Source organism: Rhodnius prolixus, unplaced genomic scaffold (assembly GCF_049639745.1).
Source record: "Rhodnius prolixus isolate KJV_2025 unplaced genomic scaffold, Rpr scaffold_21, whole genome shotgun sequence".
Classification (NCBI taxonomy): domain Eukaryota; kingdom Metazoa; phylum Arthropoda; class Insecta; order Hemiptera; family Reduviidae; genus Rhodnius; species Rhodnius prolixus.
The window spans coordinates 1,494,834-1,521,621 of record NW_027411606.1 but is presented as its reverse complement, the minus strand read 5'-3'; the positions used below and the strand labels follow the sequence as shown (position 1 = coordinate 1,521,621).

The 26,788-nt window shown below is 31.6% G+C and overlaps 1 protein-coding gene across 27 annotated transcripts in view; it reads left to right on the top strand.

Moving 5' to 3' along the window:
- Ufd4 (ubiquitin fusion-degradation 4-like) overlaps positions 1 to 26,363 on the top strand; it is an 86,911-nt gene extending 60,548 nt beyond the window's left edge. For 5 of the 27 annotated variants that reach the window (XM_074129916.1, XM_074129910.1, XM_074129894.1 and 2 more), the window contains 34 exons: positions 1,329 to 1,499; positions 2,551 to 2,782; positions 3,893 to 3,928; positions 4,587 to 4,783; positions 4,873 to 5,040; positions 6,191 to 6,313; positions 6,414 to 6,581; positions 7,685 to 7,816; positions 7,898 to 8,175; positions 8,321 to 8,570; positions 8,656 to 8,884; positions 9,010 to 9,186; positions 9,498 to 9,623; positions 9,724 to 9,866; positions 10,196 to 10,319; positions 10,479 to 10,624; positions 10,717 to 10,840; positions 11,340 to 11,459; positions 12,028 to 12,132; positions 12,287 to 12,472; positions 13,547 to 13,698; positions 14,290 to 14,439; positions 18,038 to 18,319; positions 18,402 to 18,532; positions 18,808 to 19,037; positions 19,122 to 19,329; positions 19,416 to 19,620; positions 19,904 to 19,994; positions 20,073 to 20,197; positions 20,310 to 20,467; positions 20,594 to 20,722; positions 24,109 to 24,400; positions 24,485 to 24,726; positions 26,058 to 26,363. In XM_074129916.1, coding sequence (XP_073986017.1) covers positions 1,329 to 1,499; positions 2,551 to 2,782; positions 3,893 to 3,928; positions 4,587 to 4,783; positions 4,873 to 5,040; positions 6,191 to 6,313; positions 6,414 to 6,581; positions 7,685 to 7,816; positions 7,898 to 8,175; positions 8,321 to 8,570; positions 8,656 to 8,884; positions 9,010 to 9,186; positions 9,498 to 9,623; positions 9,724 to 9,866; positions 10,196 to 10,319; positions 10,479 to 10,624; positions 10,717 to 10,840; positions 11,340 to 11,459; positions 12,028 to 12,132; positions 12,287 to 12,472; positions 13,547 to 13,698; positions 14,290 to 14,439; positions 18,038 to 18,319; positions 18,402 to 18,532; positions 18,808 to 19,037; positions 19,122 to 19,329; positions 19,416 to 19,620; positions 19,904 to 19,994; positions 20,073 to 20,197; positions 20,310 to 20,467; positions 20,594 to 20,722; positions 24,109 to 24,400; positions 24,485 to 24,726; positions 26,058 to 26,340 — 5,913 coding nt within the window. In that variant the 3' untranslated portion in view covers positions 26,341 to 26,363. The remainder of the gene's footprint in view (positions 1 to 1,328; positions 1,500 to 2,550; positions 2,783 to 3,892; positions 3,929 to 4,586; positions 4,784 to 4,872; positions 5,041 to 6,190; positions 6,314 to 6,413; positions 6,582 to 7,684; positions 7,817 to 7,897; positions 8,176 to 8,320; positions 8,571 to 8,655; positions 8,885 to 9,009; positions 9,187 to 9,497; positions 9,624 to 9,723; positions 9,867 to 10,195; positions 10,320 to 10,478; positions 10,625 to 10,716; positions 10,841 to 11,339; positions 11,460 to 12,027; positions 12,133 to 12,286; positions 12,473 to 13,546; positions 13,699 to 14,289; positions 14,440 to 18,037; positions 18,320 to 18,401; positions 18,533 to 18,807; positions 19,038 to 19,121; positions 19,330 to 19,415; positions 19,621 to 19,903; positions 19,995 to 20,072; positions 20,198 to 20,309; positions 20,468 to 20,593; positions 20,723 to 24,108; positions 24,401 to 24,484; positions 24,727 to 26,057) is intronic. The other 22 variants (XM_074129902.1, XM_074129919.1, XM_074129915.1 and 19 more) reach the window with 18 other exon arrangements.
- Positions 26,364 to 26,788: the final 425 nt, after the last annotated feature.

Sequence of the window (26,788 nt, the reverse complement as noted above, 5' to 3'; positions counted from 1 at the left end):
AATCGGAACAAAATTAATGCAGTGATAGAACAATTGGTATAAAGAGGATTACAAATCATCACATTGTACTCTCATTTGAACATTGACAAAATTTAATACAATATATTTTATTTTTTTAATTGAATTGAAAAGCGGTCATTTTTATTAACTCCTGGGATACAAGATATTGTTTAATCATATTATTTTATCGGAACTAATTCAGAAATGTTCAGAGGTAAATAATATAACTTACTCTAAAAACAAAGATTGATAATCGTAAAAAACAATATTTTTTACAGGAGTAAAATTCACATCAGTGAAGGTAGTAAGATAACCAGGTTTATTTCACGACCTTTTTATTAAAAAAAATATAGTAATTTACCATCAGGTTTTCAGGAAATAAAAATCTTCCAAAGTTAAAGCTAAAGTAAGCTAAAACTTGATATTTCTTAACTAGCAGCAGAAGTTCGACCTTGTTCGTAAAACACATCAGTAGACAAACAAGTTTATTTTTAAATTTCCTAGAGACGATTTTTCAGGGTCTATAGTCCTACTATCAAATTGGGTACCTTGGTAAGACGCGGTTTTCACAATTCACTTATGAATTCTTGTAAGCCGGTAAAGAATTCCAAGGCTAGCACTGGAAATAGAACCAAAGTATTACATATAGCTTAGCTTTTAGTAACGCTACTAAACCGCTCGGCCATTGTGCAAACTAGCATGTTACATGTACACTATAAAGTGTCTTCTGTCATCTAGCCTTTGTGACAGAAGTTTGATTTGAAAGCTTAATTTCCTGAGCTTAAATACTATAAAAAAAATCATTAAAATTTCTTTTAGTGTAGGCATTGCTTGGTTACAATATATATATATGCCTAACACAACGAAACTCCCTCCAGCTCAAAAGTCGAGAACATGATACAATCGTCCTCGCGAAACTTAGAGCTAGTAATTGATAATTTTAGTTATAAATCTGATTTAAAGTTCAATGTTAATTCCGCATTTGGGATTTGATTAATGTTTTTGTAAATCGTGTAATGTAGACCTTTAAAGAACGATTGCAGGTTTAGTTATTGCAATTGAACGGAGTTTCTTATTATTCCATTTTGGATGATCTTATTGTTTCCTAAATCAATCTTTAGTCCTTTGTGTTCCCGAAACAGTGAACTAAAATAAATATGTAAAAAAATGTTATTGTACTAACAATCTAAGTGCTTCAATTTGTATTTTGGAACGCATTTAACCAAGTTTTAGCGATTAACTTTAGTTGCTTTTCTGCTTTTGTTTTATTAAAAAAAATGGAAAAAAACCTTACATGATAGCTTACTTAATTGCTTTAATTACCAAAGGATGATGAAGAAGGACATCTAGTAGTTCTACAAATAATAGAAGACTTGATGACTAAGGCTCGTGACATATTCCTTGATCATTTTGCAAGATTGGGTGTATTTTGCAAAGTTGCACAACTAGCTGCAGTAACTTCATCCACTCCAGAACCGCAAGCAAAGGCACAAGATAATGTGAGTTGTATAATATATTTTGTTCTATAGTTCTAATTATAAATAAATGTACACTTATAACCCGAGTTGTAGGGAAAAGTTATTGTGTTTCTAGAAATTTGTGGAATAGAGTTCTAACATTTTTATGCGGAAAACAACGCAAATCGTAATTTCATTTATTTCTAGTAAATAAAAATGTTAAAACTACAAATGAATGTAAACAAAATAATATTACATGCATATTCTTGTATGTATTATGCATAATTAATTGCCACGCCAGCTCTTATAATTCATTGTGTCGAAACTAGTAATTAAAAGTCTAAAGTTTTAATTATGTCATCATTGTAAAGTATGAAACACTTCTTAGTTGATAGGAGGTTACTTTCATCTTTAGGTTTAAAGTTGCATCGAATTAACGAGCACAAAATATGAACAAATACAAACAAAAATATGAGTAATGAAACCTTGTTGGACCTATAAGATCTTGTATACCCTCACGTCTTAAGGTAAACTCTTAATGTTTAACTTTGAAGATGGTTTTCAGAAAATCATAATCCAATTTGCCTTCAGTTTACGACCATTGCGATTGACTTTTGCTATTAAGGTTAACTAATGACATAAATTTCCGCATTGTTATCACATTTATTTTTACCATTCTCACTTACAGTTTAATTCATCATGAATCCACAACTTCTGCCTCAAATAATAAGTCTTCAAACCTAATTCTTATCCCTCCTCAACCATTCTAGGATATTAATTCTCCAGTAGCAGATAAATGTGGTTTTCTTCGATTCATGAATTCATTTGTGATGTAATTGTTTTGGTTTAATTCCAAGGATACCAAACGTTGGTAGGAAAAAAGTTGATTGAACAAAAATTTGCGCGCAGCATAATTTTCACGCTGTAAAATCGATATAACAGAGTTCTTAATTTATCGCAAAGGTGTATTATTTTATTGACAGATTACTTCGTATCATTAATGAAAGAACAAACGAGGCGTCCTAAATCTGGTTAACGTATATTGAATGTCTTTTATGTTGAAAAGCATTAATCTCTTTTTGATTTTAAACAGGAAGGGGAGATAAATTCAACTTGTGAAGATGCCAAAGAAATACTTCCTGGCAAGGCGTATCACTGGAAAGATTGGTGTATATGCCGAGGAAGAGACTGCTTATATATATGGTCTGATGCTGCAGCATTAGAACTTTCAAATGGTTCTAATGGATGGTTCAGATTTATACTAGACGGTAAACTAGCTACAATGTATTCTTCGGGCAGTCCAGAAGGTGGTACAGACTCTACAGGTATTTACCAGCTTTCTTATTATAGGATGTCTTCGATTGTGGTGTGGTGGTTTTTACTTCACGCATGCGCATGCCATTGAAAAAAAGAAAAAGAAAAACAAAAATACATAATAATGGTTTTGCCATGTTGTGATGATGAAATATGTCTGTACTTTTATTTCATATATGTGACTTGTATAATTTGTGCTTCATATTGATCATAATCCCAAGCAAATAGATAAATAAATAATAAATAATAATTGTTCACCAGAACTAAGAAACAGACTAAAAAATTAAAAGCTTATTGTAAATATGTTATTTTTATATGTGGTTACCTGCACGCTTGAAGGTGTTCGGTTAACTTTAGAATTCTGTAGAGAACACTGGAAAATAATTTAGAAAAAATAATTTTTTTTATTAAACTTAATCAAATTAATATATGTTAGTGGTCTTTAAATCGGCATTTTGATGAGCATGAATGTTAAAGTTAACTAAAACTATTTTTCTCGAGTAAAAAAAAAAAAACAAACAAACTTTTGACCCTGTGAAACAAAACTTCAACATTTTTGAATATGTTTGTCTTCGTTTAAGCCCATGGTAATGAAGACATAAGCTGTCAGAACAAAAAAAGTTTATCATTGATAAGCCCCACAAATTTAAAATTGTGATAGTTCGATTAAAGTAGGAATAAATGATAACGGAAAAACATGTATTCCGGTAAGATCAGATAATGAGATCATTCCCGCTTCAAATTAAAAATTTAAGGGATTTATTACTCATCGTAGTAGTAATTAAAAACCTAATTATATAGGAGGTCCTTGGGAACTCAGATTGGAATATCATTTTCAGCATTTTTGCTTAAAATTTACCCGTTTCTTAAAAGTGGATATTGTTTCATTTAATACAGAACACTACGATGACTAAATAACAAAATTTACGCTTACTTCATTTTTAGTTGGTATGGAATTAAATGTATTTTCTTTTAGTAATTAATTTCTAAAAAAATTTATAAACTTCAGACCCACCACCCCACAATTGAGAACAATCATCATTATTTAATAAATAACCAATCATTTCACCATATTAATGTGTGCTATAGTTAATCTCATTCTTATATTTCATCCATAACAGGAAAAAGCAGGAACAGTGAATCACTAACTACTGAAGGTAAGCGTGTTTGTGTTTCACTGATATACTTGTAAGAAATGAATGAATCTTCCATAAATTAACTCTGTAGATTCCAATTGATGAATAAATAAACTAAATAAGTTTAAAATTGCACTAACTAAGACACAGACACATTAACCTCTGTAATTATGAATAATAATTCAGTTCTTTATGAATAAATATTCACTTCTTTATGGTTTTCGTTGTTTAAACATTTTAAAAGGCTACTTCATTCTGGTTTTTGTAAAATATAAACTTATCATTAGCATATTTATATTATTAACTATAAAATCACGCCAAGTATTTTTTTTTTGTACTTTCTCATCATTATTAAAAACTTAAAAATGAAGGGTATGTAATACAATACAATCAAAATAATCACTTTACATTTGAAAAGTTTATAAAATGATCTATTAGCTACTAGGCATAGAATAGTTATATCTATAGATAGATTTTCATATTTTTATCTACGTTGGGCAAATGGGTATCTTTTTACTGTTTTAACTTTAAAATAATCAAGTATGCTCTGACATAATGCAGTTTTTGTAATAATACGCGTTTTTAAAAAAACTCCCATTAGGATAATATGCTGTGTGTTATTTACTGTTTTGAAAGGGGCATATATTTTTTTTATGCTGCTTACAATGATGGGATATAGGTAGTATGCCTGTGTGTACAGAGAATAGAGGAGAATTTCTTGAGAAACTACAACGAGCTAGATCGCAAGTAAAACCGAACGCTCATAGTACACCAATACTGTCTCGTCCAGGATCAACCAGAATCGTTGTCGGCAATTGGGCTCTTTCTTCCCGCAAAGAATCAGAATTACATATACACAATTCTGATGGACAGCAGGTAAGGGTTTTTAAAAGTATTTTTGTTTTTGTTTATTTAAAAAAATCTATATTTTAAACTAGTGTTTTTATTTTTATTTTTTTTATTAGCAAGCAACCATTCTTCGCGAAGATTTGGCTGGATTTGTTTTTGAATCAAACCGTGGAACTAAACATTCGTTTACAGCAGAAACTGTACTAGGAGCTGAATTTGCTGCTGGATGGTCCGGTAAAAGAGGAAAACGTCTTAGATCAAAAATGGAAGCTCTTCGGCACAAAGTACGTTCATATTATTAGTAATCTTGACATAAATTACGAGTAATTTTAGCTAGGAATACGTTGTGTATGGTTTAATTGCATCGTAATATTCCATTTTTAAACGGGATGTTTCATTTGAATTCGTTGCACTTAAATGTAATGTATAAAGTTCTCTGTGATTCTATTTAAAGTATTTATAAATTCAAAATGTCATAAAAATATCTGTATAAATCAGGAGCGAAAACTTGTAACTAACTTTCTCTTACGCAATTAGTCAAGAATATTTATTGATTTTTTTTTTTTTTTTTTTTGTCAAACCATTCGCCAAAATCGCTGCACATAATTTTCTGATAAAAATGTTACAAATGAGTTATAGATGTGCAATGTGCATAATCAGAAAATTAAGTAGTTAAAAGAAACGCGTTGGAGAAGTTTTTGAGGAAATACTGACAATCGTACTAGTATAGCGATATTTCTTGACAGCAATTTCAGTTTAAAACCTTTAACGGGTCCTACGATGTCCATGATTCGCAAAATCAAATTTAAACTTTTATTTTTGAGTTATTCAAACATATATTTTATATACGCGCGCGCGCGCGTGTGTGTGTGTGTATGAGATATAGTGCCAGCTGATAAAGATGGCGGAAAATGAAGACCAAGAAGTTGTTCGTTAAGTTAATCCCATTAAATGTCAACTTTTCTTCGTAAATATTAAGAGAATTCATTATCTTGTCATTAAAAACTTTAAGTAAAGAGTTTATCGAGGTGAAAAATAAATAAGTAATTGATAGGCTGAAGACAGCTACGCATTCCGGCGATCGTTGAAAACAGACAGTATTCTGATAAACAAACCGTAAGGTTATTCAAATAAGTAATTGGTAATTTCTTTAAAAATGCATGATAAAATGTAATTATTCAATAGTTAATTAAACTATGAAGCCTCGTGGTAAAAGTACTGTAATTACTGTTGATCAAAACTTCTTGAATATGAGGATCTGGCTGTCTGAAATAGGTTGAATTTCTTATAATGAAGCATTCTTAACTTCATGGAGAAATAAAATCATCTATATAAAATAATCAGTTTATCTTGACCTTTAGTTATAATTTTTTAATTGTTACTGTTGTTTTTCGTTTCAAGTTTAAATTATTTGTTGAAAAAATTGTATTCTAGGTTAAAACACAAGCGCAAGAAATTTATGACAAATATTTTAGAGCTGCTCAAGCACAACCTAGAAGCGTAGTAGCTAAATTGGGCGCAATTGTTGCCCAACTGGAGCGGGCTGTGGAAAAACAAGTAAATAAAAGTTCTTACAGTGTTTATTTTTATTTATAAAGTGTCACCCTTTCGCTAAATTTAAATTAAACTTCTTTTTTCTTTTTCTTTTTTTTATTAGATGTGGTCAACAGGCGCACATAGAGATGCTGGCTTAGCAGATGCAATTACTAATCTAAGTGAAGTTTTAGAACAGCAGGTTTCTGCGTATGAAGTCCAAAGTAGTGGCTTAGTACAAGCTCTCCTATCACTTTTCAACAATTACAAATACACTGTTAATCTTTTCAAGGTAAATTTTTTGTTTTATTAATTACAAAGTGTACATGTGGTTCAGCTCACTTAGAGCTTTGCACATGGTGATAAAAGAAAACGAAAAGAATCACAAAATGTTGAAGAAATTTAATTTTTCTCTCCAAAAACACTAGAAGACGAGTACAAGCAGGGTTTTGGTCTCCGGGTGTGTGTTGGCTATTTGGTAGTTCAATATAGATGGTTGAGGGTGAAAAGTTAGGAAACTTGTTACCTGTTAGTTTGGCCATGCGAGTGTGAACATTTATTTGTGAGTTAACTACTAACCATGGACAGACGTTTATTGCTATTTTTAGTCCTATCTCTTTCAATTTTGTCATCGTTTAGTCAGATGTTGTTACATATTATTCAGATTGTACAGACGTATGTTATTTAGTACTGTCTTGTAATTACAGTGCACAAATGTTTGAGTGGAGTTAATAAGTAGGTTTAATCGGGTAGGTGCTCTTTTTTGTTGCTGGTGAGCCTTGTGTCCAGTATTACGCCTAGGTAGAGAACTACTTTATATTTTTTTCCCAGAGGATTTCTTAGTTGCTAATTTTAAAGGTCGGAAGTTCTGAGCTAGCGAGGTTGAATTTTTGCCTTCATTTTAACAGGATTCTTTCATCTTTGTCATCAGTTTGAAATAATGTTGAAGACGTTTGAAAGTAAGTTTGTTAGAAGAAGCTACCAATATTTCGTCTGCACTTGTGACTCAAGTTGTTAAAGAAGGTTCTTCAGTTATGTCGGAGCATTGGAAATTTAAAAGAATTTTGACTAATCTGTTGCGAGTAGTTTCTAGTTTGTAGATGCTAAAGTGTTATTTACAAAATTATATAGTCTTAATCTCAACTATCTGCCTGCCCATTACTTGCTGGAGAGAAAAATAAAATTCTTTATGGCTCTAATTACCTCAGCAGACTTTTATTCGACGATTTGTATAGTTAGAATAAATAGATCATGTGGTTCATAATGCAGATAAACGTCTTAGATTATGTTCAGCTAAAATACATTACATTTAATTGATTTGAGATCGAAATTCTGAATATAATTACTTCTCAATTTTTTGTTAAAAGAATATTATGACCAAATTTTTGTTTACAGCAAAAAGGACCAGATGGAGGAAACCAAAGAGCGGCTGTGATTTTAGTTCATAAATTAGTGGCTGTTTTAGAATCTATAGAAAAACTTCCTATTTATCAGTATGAATCCCCTGGTTCCTGTTTTGGCTTGCAGGTATGGTAGACATTGGATTTGTAGTTCTGCTGTATATGTTATTTCATTTTATTTTATTGGACAATATTGTACCTTTTTTAGATACTAACTCGGCGATTAAGATTTCGTTTGGAAAAATATCCAGGTGAAAGTAGTTTGATCGATCGTACTGGTCGTAGCCTGAAAATGGAACCTTTGGCTACGGTTGGTCAGTTGGAGACATACCTTTTGAAGATGGTCGCAAAACAATGGCACGACTACGATCGCTCTTCTTTTGCTTTTGTTCGAGCTCTTAAAGAGCCTGGAGTAAAACTTACATTTAGGCATCAACACGAGTTTGATGATAATGGAATCATTTATTGGATTGGATCCAATGCTAAGTAAGTGAATATGTTTGTTAAGACTCTTTCATTAAATTAAAAAAAACAAAAAATCCTAATGGAGAAGAAAATTGATGTTGAAAAATGTATAAATGCAAACATTGTAAATGTAAACATTTCATATACAAATTTTATTTCATTTTAGGACTGCAGAATGGGTGAATCCAGCCCAATATGGATTGGTTGTAGTTACCTCATCGGATGGAAGAAATTTGCCATACGGTCGTTTAGAAGATATTCTGAGTCGCGATATGTCAGCACTGAATTGCCACACAAATGATGATAAAAGAGCATGGTTTTCTATTGATCTTGGTCTGTGGGTTGTTCCTTCATGTTATACCCTCAGACATGCCAGAGGTTATGGCAGATCTGCCCTGAGAACGTGGTTGTTGCAAGTAGGTTTTCTTATTATTTATTCGGATTACCCATGGTATGTTCAGTTGAAAAGAAGAATTGCCATCCCTTATTTTTTATTTTTAGGGTTCTAAAGATGGTGTTAATTGGGTAACATTGTACACTCATGTCGATGATTGCTCTTTAAATGATCCTGGAAGTTGTGCCAGCTGGCCTTTAGAAGGTAATAACGAAGAACCTATTAGACACGTCCGCATACAACAGATGGGCAAGAATGCTTCAGGACAGACACATTATCTCTCATTATCAGGCTTTGAAATATATGGCATGGTTGTTGGGGTTTGTGATGATTTAGGTGCGTTTATTTTTGTTCATTCATCCTTTAAAAACTTGAATCGCATTATTGATTTACAAAGAACCAAGTCCATATGCTTTATACTTGAGATTTCACTTTTAATCGTTTTGTTGTTGTTACCTTAGGCAAAGTAGCAAAAGAAGCAGAAGCTAGTCTACGGAAACAGAGAAGATTGGTTAGAACTCAAGTTGTCAAACAAATGATAGTTGGTGCAAGGGTTATCAGAGGAATTGATTGGAAATGGAGAGATCAAGATGGTACTCCACCGGGTGAGGGTACTGTCACTGGTGAATTGCATAATGGTTAGTGCTTTTAAGAACCAATTTATATTTTTAAAACATCCGCCATTTTTTTAAGCTGAAAGCAACAATGTTTTATTAAATAAGTGCATAAATCCGCGCTTCTGATCAGTATTATTGAATTTAACCATCATACAGAGGTGGTTTCGAATTTCTCTTGATTCATAAAGGCCGGCTAGAAGCTTGTAGACATGTTGATTAACCTAAATTCCGATCTCGTACTGAAATCGGCCATATTTTTTTTAAACACGTAACGCGAGTTATAATATGGATAGTAAATAATCCAAGTGTTAACATTTGAAATGAAATCTCAGGATGGATTGATGTGACTTGGGACCATGGAGGCTCTAACTCTTATAGAATGGGAGCTGAAGGAAAATACGATCTCAAATTAGCTTCAGATCCAGATTCTACAACTAACAAACCAACTTCTCCTTCTGGTACAAATTTTAAATAAAATCTCTTTGAAATAAATATCTATTAATTAAATATTTATTTGTTTTGCTATTTTTTTTTAATTATTATTTATTAATTTTTGAGAAGGCAAATCACGTTCAACTAGCGAAGGTGCCGTTTTGAGTAAATCTAGTTCTACGCCTAGCCTAGCTGACAATGTTGAGGGCCAGAAAGTTTCAGTGGCAAGTACCGATCAAGCAACGTCCGCGGATAATTTAGCAGCAAAAGTAAGTTACACGTCAACTTTTAGCCTTTTAGAGAGTAGGAAGACATACCTAACTTATGTTTGACTTATCGCTTTAGTTTGAATTTTTCTTCGAGAAACATTAACTTAATGGGGGAGAGTCTATATTTACGCTGTGACATCACGCTTCCATTACCAATATAATAGTTTTTGAAAATTTTTAACATTGGAAATTACAAATAATAGATTTCCCAACGCTTGTAAACACAAATTTCAAGTTTAGAGAAAATTTAATTACAAAAAGTTTCGGTAAAAAGAAATTAGTGTAAGTTTTTCATCTAGATTTCTGATTTACATTTTATTTCTTAACAGCAAGCAGCGGCCGCTTTAACTGAGAGCGTATTATCCATGAGCATGGCACGTGCAGGTGCTATTGTCGCGAATGAACTCGTCACTTCAGATCTGGCTACTATTGTAGAATCACTGCCAATCCAAGGTTAGTGTGGATTTTCTTTAATCCTACAAGTTTAATTCAATTTCAAGCTTAATTCTCATTTTCTTCTTTATTTTTTTTTTTTGTAATAAATTGTATTTTATAGGTATATATTTTTTATTTACAATTTTTTAAAAAAAGATTCCATTTAAAATATTACAGAAAATGAATCAGCTAATAATATGTCAAAGAGAGACAAATCTGGAAATATTGAGCCTACCATTACGAAAACTAATGTACTACAGAATAATTCGTCAATTTCAACAGATATTGGCAAGCCAATTATAAGATGCACAAAAATCAATAAGGTACATTGTTGTAATGATTTTAGTTAAGGTTTGTATGATTATGATTAAAATATAAATGTGCTTATCAATTTGGTTATTTAATAATGTTGCAGCTGACGAGTTGTTGCGAAGATGGTACAGAAAAAGGTACAGATATACTGCGAAACAATACGAATAGTTTCCTTTCTGGTGATCTCTTACCATCCTCATTGCTTGTCGGGCCATCAGCTGCAGGTAGTTGTTTTCATTATAATTTTAGTTAATAAAATCTGTTACTTTTTTCTCTTTTTTTGAGGCCTTTAGAAATTTCCTTTTTATTTCATAAAATTATTATTTTTAGATTGTCGGAAAAATATATTTAGAAAGAAATCTGTAGGTTTATCTGGGGATATAATTATTTTATTTTTATTTATTTTATGAGTTTAGTTTCGCATCTGGATTTGCATGGTAATGAAAAGATTTTGTGGTTGGACTAGCTGTAAATAGCACAAGTTCAATACTTTTTTTTTGCTTATTTCACTAGTATTTTAATTTTTTTTAAAACTAACTTTTACTTTTTTTTATTTTTTATTTTTACACTAACCTGATTGCCATTATCACAGCTAGTAGATCATTAAATTCACACCTTCCCTGAGATGGTTCACTTTTCAAAATAAAAATAATAATAAAATAATAAATAGATAATAAAATAATTAGTATAAATGTTTACGTCGGACTAACCATCTGATGATTTCAGGAATAGTATCTAATGCTCTCCAACAGTCAGTAAAAATCAATGTATCAAGTGGTAGTGATCCTATGGAACATAAAGATGAAAAAACTACTCGCTATAAAATGAAACAACCTTACTCAGAAAGTAAGTTGCCATAAAACAATGTAACCTCTCTTTTAGATTTTTATTTCATTTTCATAGGTTTTTCTTATATTTTTATTTAATTCTTCAAGATAAAAGGCTTATTTCATTTAGAACTTTGTGCTACTAGTGACATTTCAGTAATAAAAATTATTAATTTATTCTGGGTCAATCCGTTTGAACTCTTTTTAAATGCTACTTTATCTGAACATAATGTCTCCATTTCATCCGAGTCAGTGCTGTTTAAACGAAAGAATGTTATCAGGGAGTCGTGCGCTGCTGAGTTGGCTCAAATTATCTCAGATTTGAAAGGCCTTAATTTTTACATAAAAAAAATAAAATTGATAGTAGATTGCACTCATAATTTTCAGTATTCTCATAAGCAACTCATACCGAAATCATTTAAAGGCCGATTTTAGTGCAAACTTGGAAGATTATTTTATTTATAGCGTTTATAATTCTACTTGTTAATTTTTTCTTCACACAAATTCACTTAGAATTTTTCGTATCTTTTGAGTAATTCATCTTATCTGTTATTTTATGATATATATTTTTTGCAATTATTTTGTAGTGACTTGTAAGAAAGAAAAATGTGAAAGCAAAGATAAAGCAAATCCCATGAGTATATCTGTACCGAATCTTACTTGTACTGCGAACAGTGCTCCTTTAGAACAAGGTAAATTCCCAACTATTAACTATTTTAATATAATCTTGTTAAATCATAGAATTGCTGTTAGATAATTGAAAATTATGCATTTATTAGTAACACCTTATTAGCCGTTGAATATATACATTTTTAATAGCTTGATTTATTATAATTAATGTACCAGGTATCGGAACTGGATTGTTAGAAACGTTCGCAGCAATGGCTCGTAGACGTGGCAATTCTAGCAACTCTGCGGCTAATAATGCAGCCAATTCAAATTCAAATTCAAATCCAGTGGCCAGTCTATTTCCACGAGGACCCAGTTCTGTTTCAAGTTTAGTCCGGCTTGCGCTTTCTTCCAATTTTCCAGGTATGTTATTGTGATTATTAAGGAAAATACTTGACGATAAATAATCTTCATTTTCGTTTCGTATTTGTTCAGGTATTCTTTTATTTACATATCTTTATCCCAGTGTATTTTAATTTTGTTTATGTAAGCTATTGAGCAATGTTTGTAGCTTAATATTCAATGTTTTTTAGACCTCTCAATTGTGTAAAATAAATCTTTCTATTTTTAATTAAGAACTTTAGTTCAATTTTAGTTGCGGAACAGGTTTTTATTTTGCTTTGCCTGCTTAGCATTTGTGATGTATCCTCTTTTCGAGCAAACCATAATTTTATGACGATAATTTAAGAAAACTTTCAACTTCGATTATTGAAACTTTTTTTAGCGTACGATTGCTACATTCAGTCACTATGTATGTAATCTAAGCAAAAACATTTAGTCAAAGTCGTAAGCTGGTAACAAGGCTTATTTTCCATATTTCAAAAATTTGATGTATTACTCTAAATCAACTTCACTTGCTCGAGTCTTTAGGCCACTATGAATAAGTTATTAATAAAAATAAAAAAATTGTTTTTACTTTTTCTTAAACTTGGGATCGCTGCATAAAGCAATGAAAGCAGTACGATAACATTAATATTTTGATATATGTGAGTATTTTGTGAACAACTTTGCAATTTTTTTTTTTAGGTTTCATTTAATTTCCCTTTCCAATTAAAAATATTAAATAATCAGATAATATAATTAATTATTGCCAAACTCAGCGAGGATTTTAAAGTATTTTTGTTTTTTTGCATTGTAAATATAAATTTATTATTATTTGAGCATGATTGCATGAAAATCGTTGACACCTAGCATGGAATTTAAATTATTTTTAAAATCTCACTTGATTGCTCACAAAATGAAGTTTATAACATTTATTTATTTTATTTTGATTTGTCTTTTTTAATTTATTCAACGAGATCTCAGTATAAACCTACCGGTTTCAAATCTTTATAAAGTTGTATAAACCTTGTAACAACTAAGTAATATGAATTTATATATACTTTTTGTCATAAATGTAATTATGTATAAAGTAAAATAAAATTTTTGTGTACGCAGGTGGTCTTTTGAGCACTGCACAAAGCTATCCATCCTTAACTTCTGGAGGGGGAAATACGGCTGGAACTGGAGCTCCTGGAGGACCTCAATGCCAGGCACTCACTATGAGTCTTACATCCACTTCCAGTGACAGTGAACAAGTTAGCCTTGAGGTGATAATAGCCTTTTTTTTTTTTGTTTCCCCATGTTTTTTGAATTATCAGTCAAATGGGGGGGATTCATGAAAACAAAATTTTTAAGACGCTTCAAAATCCAAAGTATTTGACATCTGGTGTTGCCTAGTGTCTTCGTCTGTTCTCTCGCTTCAGAAAACTATCCATTGCCGGAAAGTGAATTGTAGAAAAAGAAAATGTTAGCTGGATTTAAACCAAGGGACCTCGGCTTACTTGTCAGTCCACCGCAATACCAACTGCAATTTTATTTGGATAACCTTCTAACCATGCACACTTAAAGCGGACGAAGCTTCATCTTCTATCTTAATCTTTTTCACAAATATCAATAATTTCTACAAGTGAATCTTTAAAAAATCTTATGAGGCTTAAAAATTCATTTAATGTGACAAAAAAATCCATTTGTTCCAATTGAAAACACTATCTTGTCTGAACTTGAGTGCACATAATAAGTTTATAGGTTTATTTATAGTTCTTTTAAGTGAACTTTTGGAATGATTTTATAATTTTCTTTTCGTTATTTACCAATTTATTTATTTTTTGAAACATAGTATTTTTTTTTATTTTTTACAGGACTTCCTGGAATCTTGTAGAGGACCAACGTTACTAGCAGAACTCGAAGACGATGACATGCCAGATGAAGAGGAACATGAGAATGATGAAAATGAAGATGATGATGATTATCCTGACGTCATGGTCAGCACCAACTTGTTGTCGTTCATGGTAACACCACTAGCTTATCTCTCTTCTATTATTGTCCGTCCGCGGCCAACTTCTCTGACGTGTGTGTATATAGGTTGAGTGATTCCAAGGCTCATTATCAGGGGAGGTCACACCTTAAATAAAACTAGAGGTAGTTACTGTTAAGTAGAAACTTTCTTCTTGAATCACAAGTTCATGGAATTTTTCCAATATTGGGTGCAATAAGATTTAGAACTTACAATAAACTATAGGTGCTTTCTCAACTTCAAGATCAAACTATTTTTTTTCAACTTCGATTTTAATAATTCTATTTGTAAGTAATTTTCAAAGATGAGTTTCTATTGGAATTATAAGATCTATTGTTTTGAAAATGAAGTGGAAAGATGAACACCGCAAGAGCTAAAATCGAGGAAGGAAAAATTTTATGTTTCGTTCAGAGTTTAAAATTGAGGTAACATCACCAATCAGAAAAGATGTAGGAAAAATGTGTTGTAAAGTGGAATCGATACATTAATTAATGTTTTTTTTTTAAATTGTGAAACTTATTTTTGAAAAGATTGTTTTTTGGTTAAGAGAAAAGGAAGACTCCTTTCTGAAGAGGGAACCATTCATTTCAGCAAATAAATGTTTGAACGAATCTTTATAAGCAGAGCTAACTCTACTTCAACTCAGGGGCGAGTTTGGGTAGTGGTTGTTATGAACATTTAAGTGGGCAAGATCCCCGATCCCAGTACCTCGTCTTAAGTTTTCTTTGTTAGAAAAAGTATGTGCCTCTGCCCCTTCTACACTAGCTACACTCTTTATTATTTTTTAAAGCTCCGTTTATTGGCGATTACAAATTTATTAAGGGTAACCTAATTGAAATTCGTCTTATATTAAATAATGTCATCGTGCCTGGTCGACCACTTGTCTGTAGCTGAGAATTCCAAGCACACTTTAGGATGTATACCTTTCATGGGGTCTGCAGCACACTATCTGCTTACTTGCCTACTTACAGTATAAGTCAACTCTAAACAAACTCAACTCTACTTAGTAAAGCATAGTATACAAAGCTACAATGCAAATAAGAACACTTTTTTTTAAATTTTAATAAAGAGTAATTTACTTATTAAAAATATTTAATTTAGGGCAAATAGCATCATAAAAATTTGTTTACATAACCAAAAATTTCATATCTACAATCTTCTTCGGACACTGCCCTCAGATTCAATTATTACTGCCAATAATTAAATTATTAACCAAATTAACTTTGGTAAAAGCTGGAATTTTTGTTAGAACGGATAATAAGTTCTTCAACGGATTTTGAAGAAAACTAACATACGTATTTAAGTACACAGAAATAGCTTACCAAATTCGAAGAGAATTTATCTAGATTCGGTGACGTTGTATCTACAGCTAGCAAAAATGAATGAAAATAACATCAAATACTTAGCGACTCTGCTTAATATAATTATTTTAAAAATTTCTAACTTATGCCAACATTCAGAAACATTGTTTTCTGATCTTTGTAATGTATCTTACACTAGTAATTTTAAGAGCCTTGGAATTATTTATATCTGTATACTCTATCACTTATCCAAAGTTTTATATGGTTGGATTTTGAGAATGAGCTGCTAAAATTTTATGAAAAAGATCACGAACAAGGTAAATTTTGTTTTCACCTTTTCCTTCTTTTTTTCCATAATCTTGTTGTACAAGGTTGATCTGCTTTATTAAATAAGTTTGCTGTAAGAAACATAAATGAAATTAAACAGTGGGAATATTATTTTCGAAACACAGTTCTGAACATTTCTTTTTTAAATAATCGACATTAAAGTAATTAAAATACCGGAGTTTTTAAAGTTCACTTTACAAAATATATGTATAAAGAAGCAGCTGTTTTTAAAAGGATCTTACAGCGAGCATAATGTGATAGCTAAAATGTAGGCTGGTAATTTGCTTTTCATCTAACTAATAATTTTATAAAGTAAAGTGCGCTTTAAGCTTTAGTCGTTTAGAATAACTTTCAAAATATAATTGAAGTTATAAATAGATATTCAGTTCAGTTCATGTAACCAAGCAAACACAAAATGAGCATGAATTCAGCTGATACCTATTAAATAGTTTTTTTTTATAGTAAAAAAAAAATTAATATAGTATTACACACTCACACACACATCCCAAATGTATGTAAAGTGCATTTGCATCTCAGAAACTATTCTGACTTCTTTCGTATATCAGATTATTGTTTCTCTTGTCTATAAGTGCGGCTCGCACAATTGCACGAAAACTTTCAGCAATTGCACTTTAAGCACATAAGAATAAAAATTACAATTTTTTTTTTTTAAGATTAGTTAAGAAGTTTTGTTAAAATACTGGATATGTGTGAATGTGTGAATTAAAAGAAAGAACTACTTTTGGGAATAGTTACTTGTTTTAACTGTGATAATTATTACTTAAACCTACAGTAGTCTTCATAAGTTTAAAGACAATCAGATCAGGTAAAAATTATAGTAAAGTTAGTTAGTTAAAAATGGATTTCACTTAATTCCATTTCCATGCTTATGAACTTTTTCCCATTGTTTTTGAAACTGATTAATAGAATCTTAAACGTATTGAAAAACAGACCCATAGATATTTTTTCATCCTAAGAGCTGAATATGTAATAATCTTTGAAACAATAACCCTTCTCCACGCCTTATCAATGTTTAGTATTGTAATCTCTGTTATAATAATAATAATTATTATTATTATTAATTACAAAATCCTTGGCTGGGGAAAATGCCTAATTATCAGGATGTTGCTGCATTATTATTGTTACACATTATTTACTTAATTTAACTTTCCTTATTATTTAACAGTTTCAGTAAAATTTATTTTTGAACTCAGCAATTTTTGCGAGAGGGAGCCCAATCATTTCAGTTGCCTTCTCCACCGTAGTTTTGGGTAGCAGATCGTTGAAGGAGGTAATAATCGGTTATTGTACTTAAAAGGCTGTAAATTTGTTTTAGCTCCTCCGCTAAATTAAATATTTTGTAATCTTTTCAATTCTTTAGGATCCTTTATTCCCATTGCTGGACACCGCAATTGCCTGCTTTCTTCGTTCCTTTGTCAATCACGAAACGTTTATCCGAACTTTTATGGATCAGTAAATACGGACTCTTTTCAATATATTTATCTGTCTCTACTTCCACAATTATTGATGGATAGTGAAAACAAAAAATATTTCACAATAGGAAGGGTTAAACAAAAACACGGAGCTTGGTGGAAATATTATTGTGCCTTTGGAGGTACTCAGTATCCACCTGCATGCTACTTGCTTCTTGTACATCCCTGTGTTGAGGATTCAGTGCAGTAAGTACCCGATCTAGGCAAAGTCTTCTTTACTGAAGTCAACTCTTTTATTACTATTCTTTTATAAAGTTAATTTTTCCCATTATTATGGTGTTGTTAATCTAATAGCTTTATAAATTAAACAATATTTTAGCTCCTGTGAAGATCTGTTCCGATTAAGTGTAAATCTCTGAATTCTTTATCATTTGATTAATACAAGTTCACATTCCCTCTAGTAGTTGCATATTCAGTTTTTATATGTTTAGTTATCCATCATTTAATATCTTTTCTTGGTATTCTTAATCAGATGGGTTGTGAACAGGAGGAGGAAAGTTATGATGGTAGAAATATAACAATAAACAGCACCAAACGACGATCATGGGATGATGAATATGTTCTCAAAGGACAATTCTCAGCGCTTATTCCAGCTTTTGATCCTCGACCTGGTAGAGTAAACGTTAATCAGACCACTGATTTAGACGTACCACCTCCGGGTACTACAGAGAAAACTGAAGGATCAACACCGGTTATTGATACTACCCATCAGCCAAAAATACAGCTCTATCTTAGGGGACCAAACATACCTGGTGTAAGTTTTTTTAAATACGGTGTGGTTGTCTTAAAAGATTTATCTTTTTTATGAAATTGATTTAATTGATTTTATTTCTTAGGTTCAAGATATAGAAATCGAATTGTCTAATCCTCAATGGACAATATTTCGTGCAGTGCAAGAACTTATACAACAAAGCGATCTTGGAACACGGCAAGATAAAATGCGCAGAATTTGGGAACCTACATATACGTAAGAAACATTTTTTGAGTACTACTGAACTTTGCCTCATACGGTTCTTGTACTGTTGTTTCTTATCTCTCAAAAGTGTTATATAATCATTAGTGTCATAAATGTGCATTGTGTGTCGATAAATTCTGCATTCGTCTATTAAAACCTCCGTTTGGGTTTTCCTATTCTTTCGGATGTAAAATTCACTATTTTTTTTAAACAAAATAGCTGGAACTCTTTGTTTTTTTGTGAGTTATAAAACGACGTCTAAGGTTCTTCGCTTTTATATTTTTCAGTATTGTGTATCGTGAGGTACACGACGATTACATGAGTGAGAAGGAAGGAGGAGATCGTACGCCGACTGTCTGCAGCAAGCACAGATCTTGGCTAAGTCCAGTTTCCCCGTCCACACCGACACCGACACCAACACATACGTCCTCTTCTTGTACTGTTGATCAGGTGTTGGATTTACTTAAACATCTTTATGTACTTACACAACAGTATGATGAACATCCACACTATTATGGTCAGCATTTAGTTACCTGAATTAAGCAAGTTCTAAACTTGTGTTTATCAGATTTTTCATTTGTTAAATTATTCTTTCTTTCAGATGAAAATGAAATAGTCAGTATGACCAGGGAAGATATGCATAGTAAGAAACTGACCAACAAACTCTTGCAGCAGCTGCAAGATCCCTTGGTACTTAGTGCTGGAGCATTACCGTCATGGTGTGAACATCTGTCACAAGAATTTCCCTTCCTTTTCCCATTCGAAACTCGTCACTTGTACTTCACTTGTACCGCTTTTGGTCCTTCCAGGTATGTAACTCTCAAGCTCTTTGAACATATTAGTTCGCTTGATTATTAAGTATAAAACAGTTTTTTAATTAACTACTATTTTTCAGATCAATTGTATGGCTTCAAAGTCAGCGTGATGTTACCATGGAACGACAAAGAACTCCAGGACTTAGTCCGAGAAGAGATGATCCCCATGAATATAGGGTTGGAAGATTGAAACATGAAAGAGTTCAAGTACCAAGAGAGGGTGACCTGTTAGCCTGGGCGCATCAAGTCATGCTGGTTCATGCTCAACGTAAATCCATTTTAGAGGTTAATAATCTCAATTTATTGAATAAATTATGTCTAAATTTAAGTTCTAGTGAAGAAATAGTCATAAGAACTCAAATTTTAATTCTTGATCTCTGTTTTTATATTTACACGACACATTTAGGCTTCAATTACCGTCAAAACTACTTTGTTTTAGAAACAGTAACAGATTAAAATAAAATTCTTTTTTTTTTTAACTTGTTTAAAAAAAGTGTAATCAGTTGGTTTGTTTGAAGATAACTAGTTCACGAATCATTGCAATCATTTGCTTAATTTTATTAACCAGGTGGAATTTAAAGGTGAAGAAGGTACTGGCTTAGGTCCCACCTTAGAGTTTTACGCACTAGTGGCTGCGGAATTACAAAGGAAAGATTTAGGTATGTTAAAAGTTAAGCAGATTTTGCTTCATTTAGTACAAATGATAGCTTTTTTTATTAATTTGTTACACTATTTAGGTATCTGGCTTTGCGATGATGAAATTCATATGGGTAACACACCCATTGATATAGGAGAAGGTTTAAAGCCACCCGGATATTATGTACGCAGGCCTAATGGTTTATTTCCAGCTCCATTGCCACAGGTTAATGTTCTTCCTTAGGTTTTTAATTTATCTGTAATTTTTCTCTATTTATTTATTGGTGATAATTTTATTTTATCTTGTATTGCCTTCTTTAATTAATTTTACGTTATAGGATTCATCACATTGTGATCGTGCTGAAAAACATTTCTGGTTTTTGGGAGTATTTCTTGCTAAAGTTCTGCAAGATAATCGTTTAGTAGATCTACCGCTATCACATCAATTCCTCAAGTTACTATGCCAAGGTGATAGAATGCATAACGCGTCCGATAAGTAAGTGTTAAACTTATATTTACTGAAAATTGCAAAAAAAAAAAAAAAAAAAAAGAAAGAAAAGAAAAAAAAGCATTTTGACAATGTATTTCTAACTTTGTTAAACCTTCATTACTCTAATTCCAGATTTAGTTTATTAACTCGTACACGAAGTGGAGATGATGATGTAATGCTCTCTTCGCTAATATCTGATCTCAGTGAAAAAGAATTAGAATTCGATCCACCAAAAGTGAGTCACAGCAAGGAAAAACCATGGTAAATATTTTAGAATCCAAGGTATTTTAGTATTTAATTTAGCCAATACTAAATGTAATATGATTCAAAAGTATGCTACACGCAAAGTTCCACATTTTTACTCCCAGTTCTGATGTTTGTTGATGTTGCTTGTAAAAATTACTTTATATTGTTAAAGTCTTAGAAACAAAAGGCAGAACCGACAAAAAATATCAATATTCCAGCCAGATTTCCTATTTTTTCAATAATTTCTTATGATTTCGCTGTAAGATTTAATTCTGTTGACTAGGTGATTTAATTTGGAATAATGGATATTATTGATGATTTTAAATAAGGCAAAATTCGCGGTATATTCTCCATGAATGTCCTCTATGATAATGCATTTGTGCAATGAATGCATTATATTTTAAGAGAATTTTCTTATTTTGGACGAAATTGGAGCATTTTTTTTTTTTTTTTTTTTTGGCATTGGCTTCCGCCATACAGCCAGCATCGTCTAGGTGCTTATCACTAGAATATCATTCACTCTCCATTCTTACCTACAAATACATTCGCTTCACACATTCATCATTCTACTATATACTGCTATTTACATAAACTACTGCTAATGGATGGAGCAGCACTCTGTGCTCCTGCCATCCTTATAGCTTAACCAAAATTAAAATCACGTAATCCTTCTTTAAGCATTTTCTTCCATTCATTCTAATTCGGCCTATAGCTTTTAAATACATTCATATTTCATTGCTAGCTGTGCTATCGACTTAAGCACATAAATGTTGGTGGAGAATATAATGTCTTCGTAGCGAAATGGTGCAACTAAATACCTGTATATATCGTCAAACATTCGTTTCCTTTCTACCACATAACGTGGACATATCATTATTACATGTTTGAAATCCTCCTCCTCATTGCAATCTACGCAAAGAGGAGAGGACCTTTTGTTGATCCTGTGTAGATACGATCCGCACACCGCGTGGTTCGCTCTCAGCCTGCTTATTGTCGTAACAACCCATTTATTAGTGACAGTTCCCTTAAACCATGGTTGTCTAGGTAACTGATCTGCCATAGTTTTATAGAATCTACCTTTATCACCATTATTGTAATCTGTCTGCCGTTTTTGTAGTGCTGCTTTTGCAATTATACCCTTGATATCGGTGTGTGGTAATTTATAATTAGCCATTTCCCCACTATTGGTGGCTTCCTTTGCAAGTGTATCAACAATTTCATTCTCTTTTATACCACAATGACCCCTTACCCACAAAAAATTAATGCAGACTCCCTTCTCTTTAAAAATGGCAATAGTTTCTACAATCTCTGCGATAATGTGATTCATTCTTGTAGACTGGTTGTGTATATGTGATAATTTACACAACGCACTCTGGCTGTCACTAATAATGGTATATTTTTTCTCCAACAACGAATAAATATATTTTAATTTTCTTACTGCTTTTTATACCGTTTATAATTGTGTAATGTCATTAAAATTCATAATCAAGTCGACATGGCACCAAACTGAGCAAAATATCCCAGAGCAATAAAATCACCAAATTCATTTTTGCCTTTCACTTCTCAAGAACACCATAATGTTTTCTTTATTACAAATATTATTTTTTTAAAAAAACGAAGGAGCACAACTCCAGGCAGTGTTGATTGGTATCTGAAAAAACTTGTTAGGATGATAAAAGAGATTGGATCAGAAAGAATACTGCGAGAAGAGATCCAAGCATAGCACAGCAGCCATAGCTACCATCAAGACTAGTACAATTTTCCCAGTTTCGCTGGTGCAGACATGCGGTTATAATTAGCAAATGACCTTAGCATAATGAATAATAGTACGTCGGGTTCGTCTCCGAAGAACTTAGGAGGAGGGAGTTAGAGTGGGTTGCAGGAAATTGTGGATCACGAAGACATAATCAAACGTGTGGGAAACATTTACGGGTTCCCTTCTTGAATAAAAAAGTACTTTTGTTTAAATCTGGGTCACTCCAAGCTGGTAATATTGTCTGAATTATTTATGCAACACTTTAACATACGTTCCATGGAATTAATTACAATTGAAGAAATAAGTCGGTGTAACATTTTACGCATCTTATGTAGACCACTCGTTACTCATATTCAAATACGATGTTAAACAGAGGAAAATTTGTGACATCTAAATATCCTTCACCCCATAATAAATTTCACACATGAATGTGAAAATGACAGAACTTTTAACACTCTGGATATTACTCTTAGTAGAAGAGACAACTTAGAATTCGGAATATATAGTCCATTGACACTATTGTAAACAATCATTTTTACCATCATACTAACTTAAACCAGCAGCTCTCAGAAACTTAACAAATAAATTAAAAACCTTTATAAATTGTACCGATCTTTTAACTGATCGTAAGTTCATCTATATTTAACTTAACAATATTATCTTCCAGTACTCTATGAACTAAGAGTGTTTCTTGACTGAATTCGCGCGCCCTCTCTTATAAAATTTTAACTGCAACTTTACCTATGTACATATATATCTAGAAAATTACTATTGCAAAAAAACATAATAAACCTTAAATATATACTAGGTTTCAATAATTTTGTTTCAATATTTTTTACAAAAATTTTTCATAAACCTTTTAAATAACATGTATGTTCATACATAACATGTGTGTAACCTCCCTCACTCAGTCAGCGAGTGCACTATGAGACGTAAACATTGTACTAGTTAAATTACATCAAACAGATTAATCAACCTTATCAACCTATGTTAAATGAAAGTGCAAAACCGGTCAGGGATACAAAAAAGATGCTCCGGATAAAATCAGCTCTATTAATTGATGTACTGAAGGTTAATCTAGATGCATTCCTCAAAATTACGAGGATTTTCAGTTTGGAAACTTACGGAGACCGTAATGATGAATCTTTCTTATCCAATGTTCATAATTTAGAACGGTGAAGTTAGCTGTTAAGAGGCGTAGAGAAAGAAGTAGTCAAGTACGTGTTAATTCTTGTTAAGATACATTTTAGACGTATTTAAAAATAGAATACTTCAACCTTCTGTTAGTAAAATACCATTCGTTTGCATGCCTTAAATTATAATTAGTGAAAATAAATGTGCTATGACGGATAAAATAATTTGCAATACTCTTCATTTGTGAATTAATCCTTTTTTAAAATGCTTGATTTTTGGAATGCCTTCTTTCATTTCTAGTGCAAAAAGGTACCCATAACATTAGTTTGTTTTTAATAATTTGTATCGGATGTTTTGGTCACAATTATGAGTTACTGAAAAAAAAAAAAAATCGAAAATCTGCTCCTACTTGCTTACTTCAGAATTCATTTTTTCATTTCGTTTCATTATTGTAGAAAATTCACTATATTGAAATAAAAAGGAGCAATCATTTATGAAAACTTTGTTTTAGGCTAAGTGGGATGTTAACCATGGATGATTTACGTGAGATAGATCCTGTCCGAGGAAGGTTTCTCATGGAATTGGGTGAATTAGCTGCTAGGAAGGCACGTATACAAACTGATAATACATTAAGCGCTGAGACAAAGGCCCATCAAATACAGAATTTATCTTATATCTCATGCTCGGCTGCTGGCCAGCCGATGAGACTTGAAGATTTGGCTATAACTTTCACGTATCTACCTTCATCTAATGTGTTTGGATTCAATGCAGCCGATCTTACATTCAATGGATCTGATATAGAAGTTAGTATTACAAATTTTTTAAATTCATTTTTTTGTTTTTTGTTTTTTTTTTTCAAACATTGTGAAAATTGAAATTATTTTCAGGTGACAATGGAAAATATTGAAGAATACATAGATCTAACGGTAGAATATTGTCTGGAACGAGGTATTGCCAGACAGATGGAAGCATTCAGGGATGGCTTTTCGCAAGTATTTCCTATGGAAAAACTTCGTTCATTTACACCAAATGAAGTGCGCCTAATGTTATGTGGTGATCAGAATCCGCAGTGGACCAGAGAGGATCTCATAAATTATACCGAGCCAAAATTAGGATATACCAGAGAGAGGTACAAATATATATATATTTTTTTAATTATATTTTACTCATAACTGTTCACTCAAAATAAATGCGAATCATTATTTTATTTTATTTATTTATTTTTTGATTGATAAGAAAGTAACTGAATCTGTTAAAAAAACTTACTGTTGTTGAAATATAATAACTGATGACTTATGGTTGACCCTAAGGGTGCTCTAATGTCTTAGTTATCGCTTCTTAAGCTTCCAAATGAAACTTATCAAAGGTTTCGTCGTAAGGGAATATAGGTCAAGCTCTTTACTCGACTATTCGGAGTTGAGTGTAGTTCTCAAATTCCTAAAGTACTTGTTCTTACTTCCTTATGAACACTTTCTTGCTTAAGAATAGATTGTGAAAAAGTAGAAGTTGATGGTGGCCATTAATAATTTGATAAAATAAAATTAAAAATTATATAAAATAATAAGTCTATGAACTAATTTAGGTCAGGGGTTCGTTTTTTTTTTTTTACATTTTCAAAGAGCTGGCTCCTTAATATTTCCAAGAAAACTTGAAATATTCTTTCAAGAAACTTGACTATTTCGAAAATGGTAATGCTTGTTTAAGTTCTTCTGCCCTTGGAGCATCTCATAGTCCATTGTGATGGACAATGTTGTCTGAATCGAGAGAATCTTAAAATAATAAAAGTAACACTTTGTATTTCGAGTTTTATTAGATTCAAGTTTTTTGTTTACGAAAACTTCCCTTTTTGTTGATCTGATTTCTTTCTTTTATCGGTAACTTATTGTTGCAGAATTCTTTAGGTAATTGAACGTGCTCCTCTGTTACAAGTACGTCAAGTGTAGATTTAGTTGAAGAAGTTAGTTCAATTCTTCCCACTAGATGTTTTGATTCAAACGAATTGAATTTAACTGCTTATTATTATTCAATTCAATAAAATGATATTATTTTATTATTATTGTTAATCCATTGGTTAATACTTGTTTTGAAACTGATAGCGATCTGTTACATATTTATTTTTTATTTCAAATGGAGCCAGTTTTCGAAATTTCTCTACCTTCGAGATTTATGTGGAGTTTTAGCTTTAGTACTATTTATCAATCCCCTCAATTAGAAGATGGCTGTGCATTTGGGTACAAAGAACATAATTTCGGACATAGAGTCGTTTGAAGAATTAAGTTTCTTCTGTAATCTTGATTTATTATATAAGTTTTTCTTATTTCTGATCAGTTTTGGACTAACATCCCTCATCGGAGATAGATTTCTGAGTAGTTAGTATTGTTTTACTCCCTCTTATAAAACTTAAATCACACACTTGCCGACTCTAAATTTTCAACGAATTAATTAGTTGTTTATTTTCAGCGCTGGTTTTCTGCGGTTTGTAAACGTACTTGTTGGCATGAGTGGAGATGAGAGAAAAGCATTTCTACAATTTACTACAGGATGTTCATCTTTACCACCGGGTGGATTAGCAAATTTACAACCTCGTTTAACAATAGTAAGGAAAGTGGATGCTGGAGAAGGGTCTTATCCATCAGTAAATACTTGTGTACACTACCTCAAATTGCCCGATTATCCCTCTGAAGAGATACTACGTGACAGATTACTCACTGCCACCAGGGAGAAAGGCTTCCATCTCAATTAAAAAAAAAAAAAAAAAAAAAAAAAGGAATTATGTTCTTTTTTTTTAAAAAAAAAAAACAAAAAACTAAAAAAAAAGTTGAAAAAACAATGTTTGTTGCCACTGTCGTATTTGGCTTTCAAATAAAATCTGTCATTTCCTTTTCTCACTCTCAATTGTAATTTTCAGTATTATAAAGTCATATATTTTTTGTTCTTATTTACTACTGACAAGTTTCTCAGAGCTTGTTTATTTGTGATATTTAATTTTTTATAAAGTTGTGATATTTAAAAAACATTAATTTAACGATTAATACATTGACTTTACTGGTTGGGAGGTGGATTTTTGTCAAATATGAAAGTAAATAAGTAAAGAGCAGTCAAAGTTTAAAAGGTAGTAAATTAAAACACTAATAATCTGGACGTTTTTTTCCTAAGCAAAACATTTTAAAGTAAAATTCTGTTTTTCATTT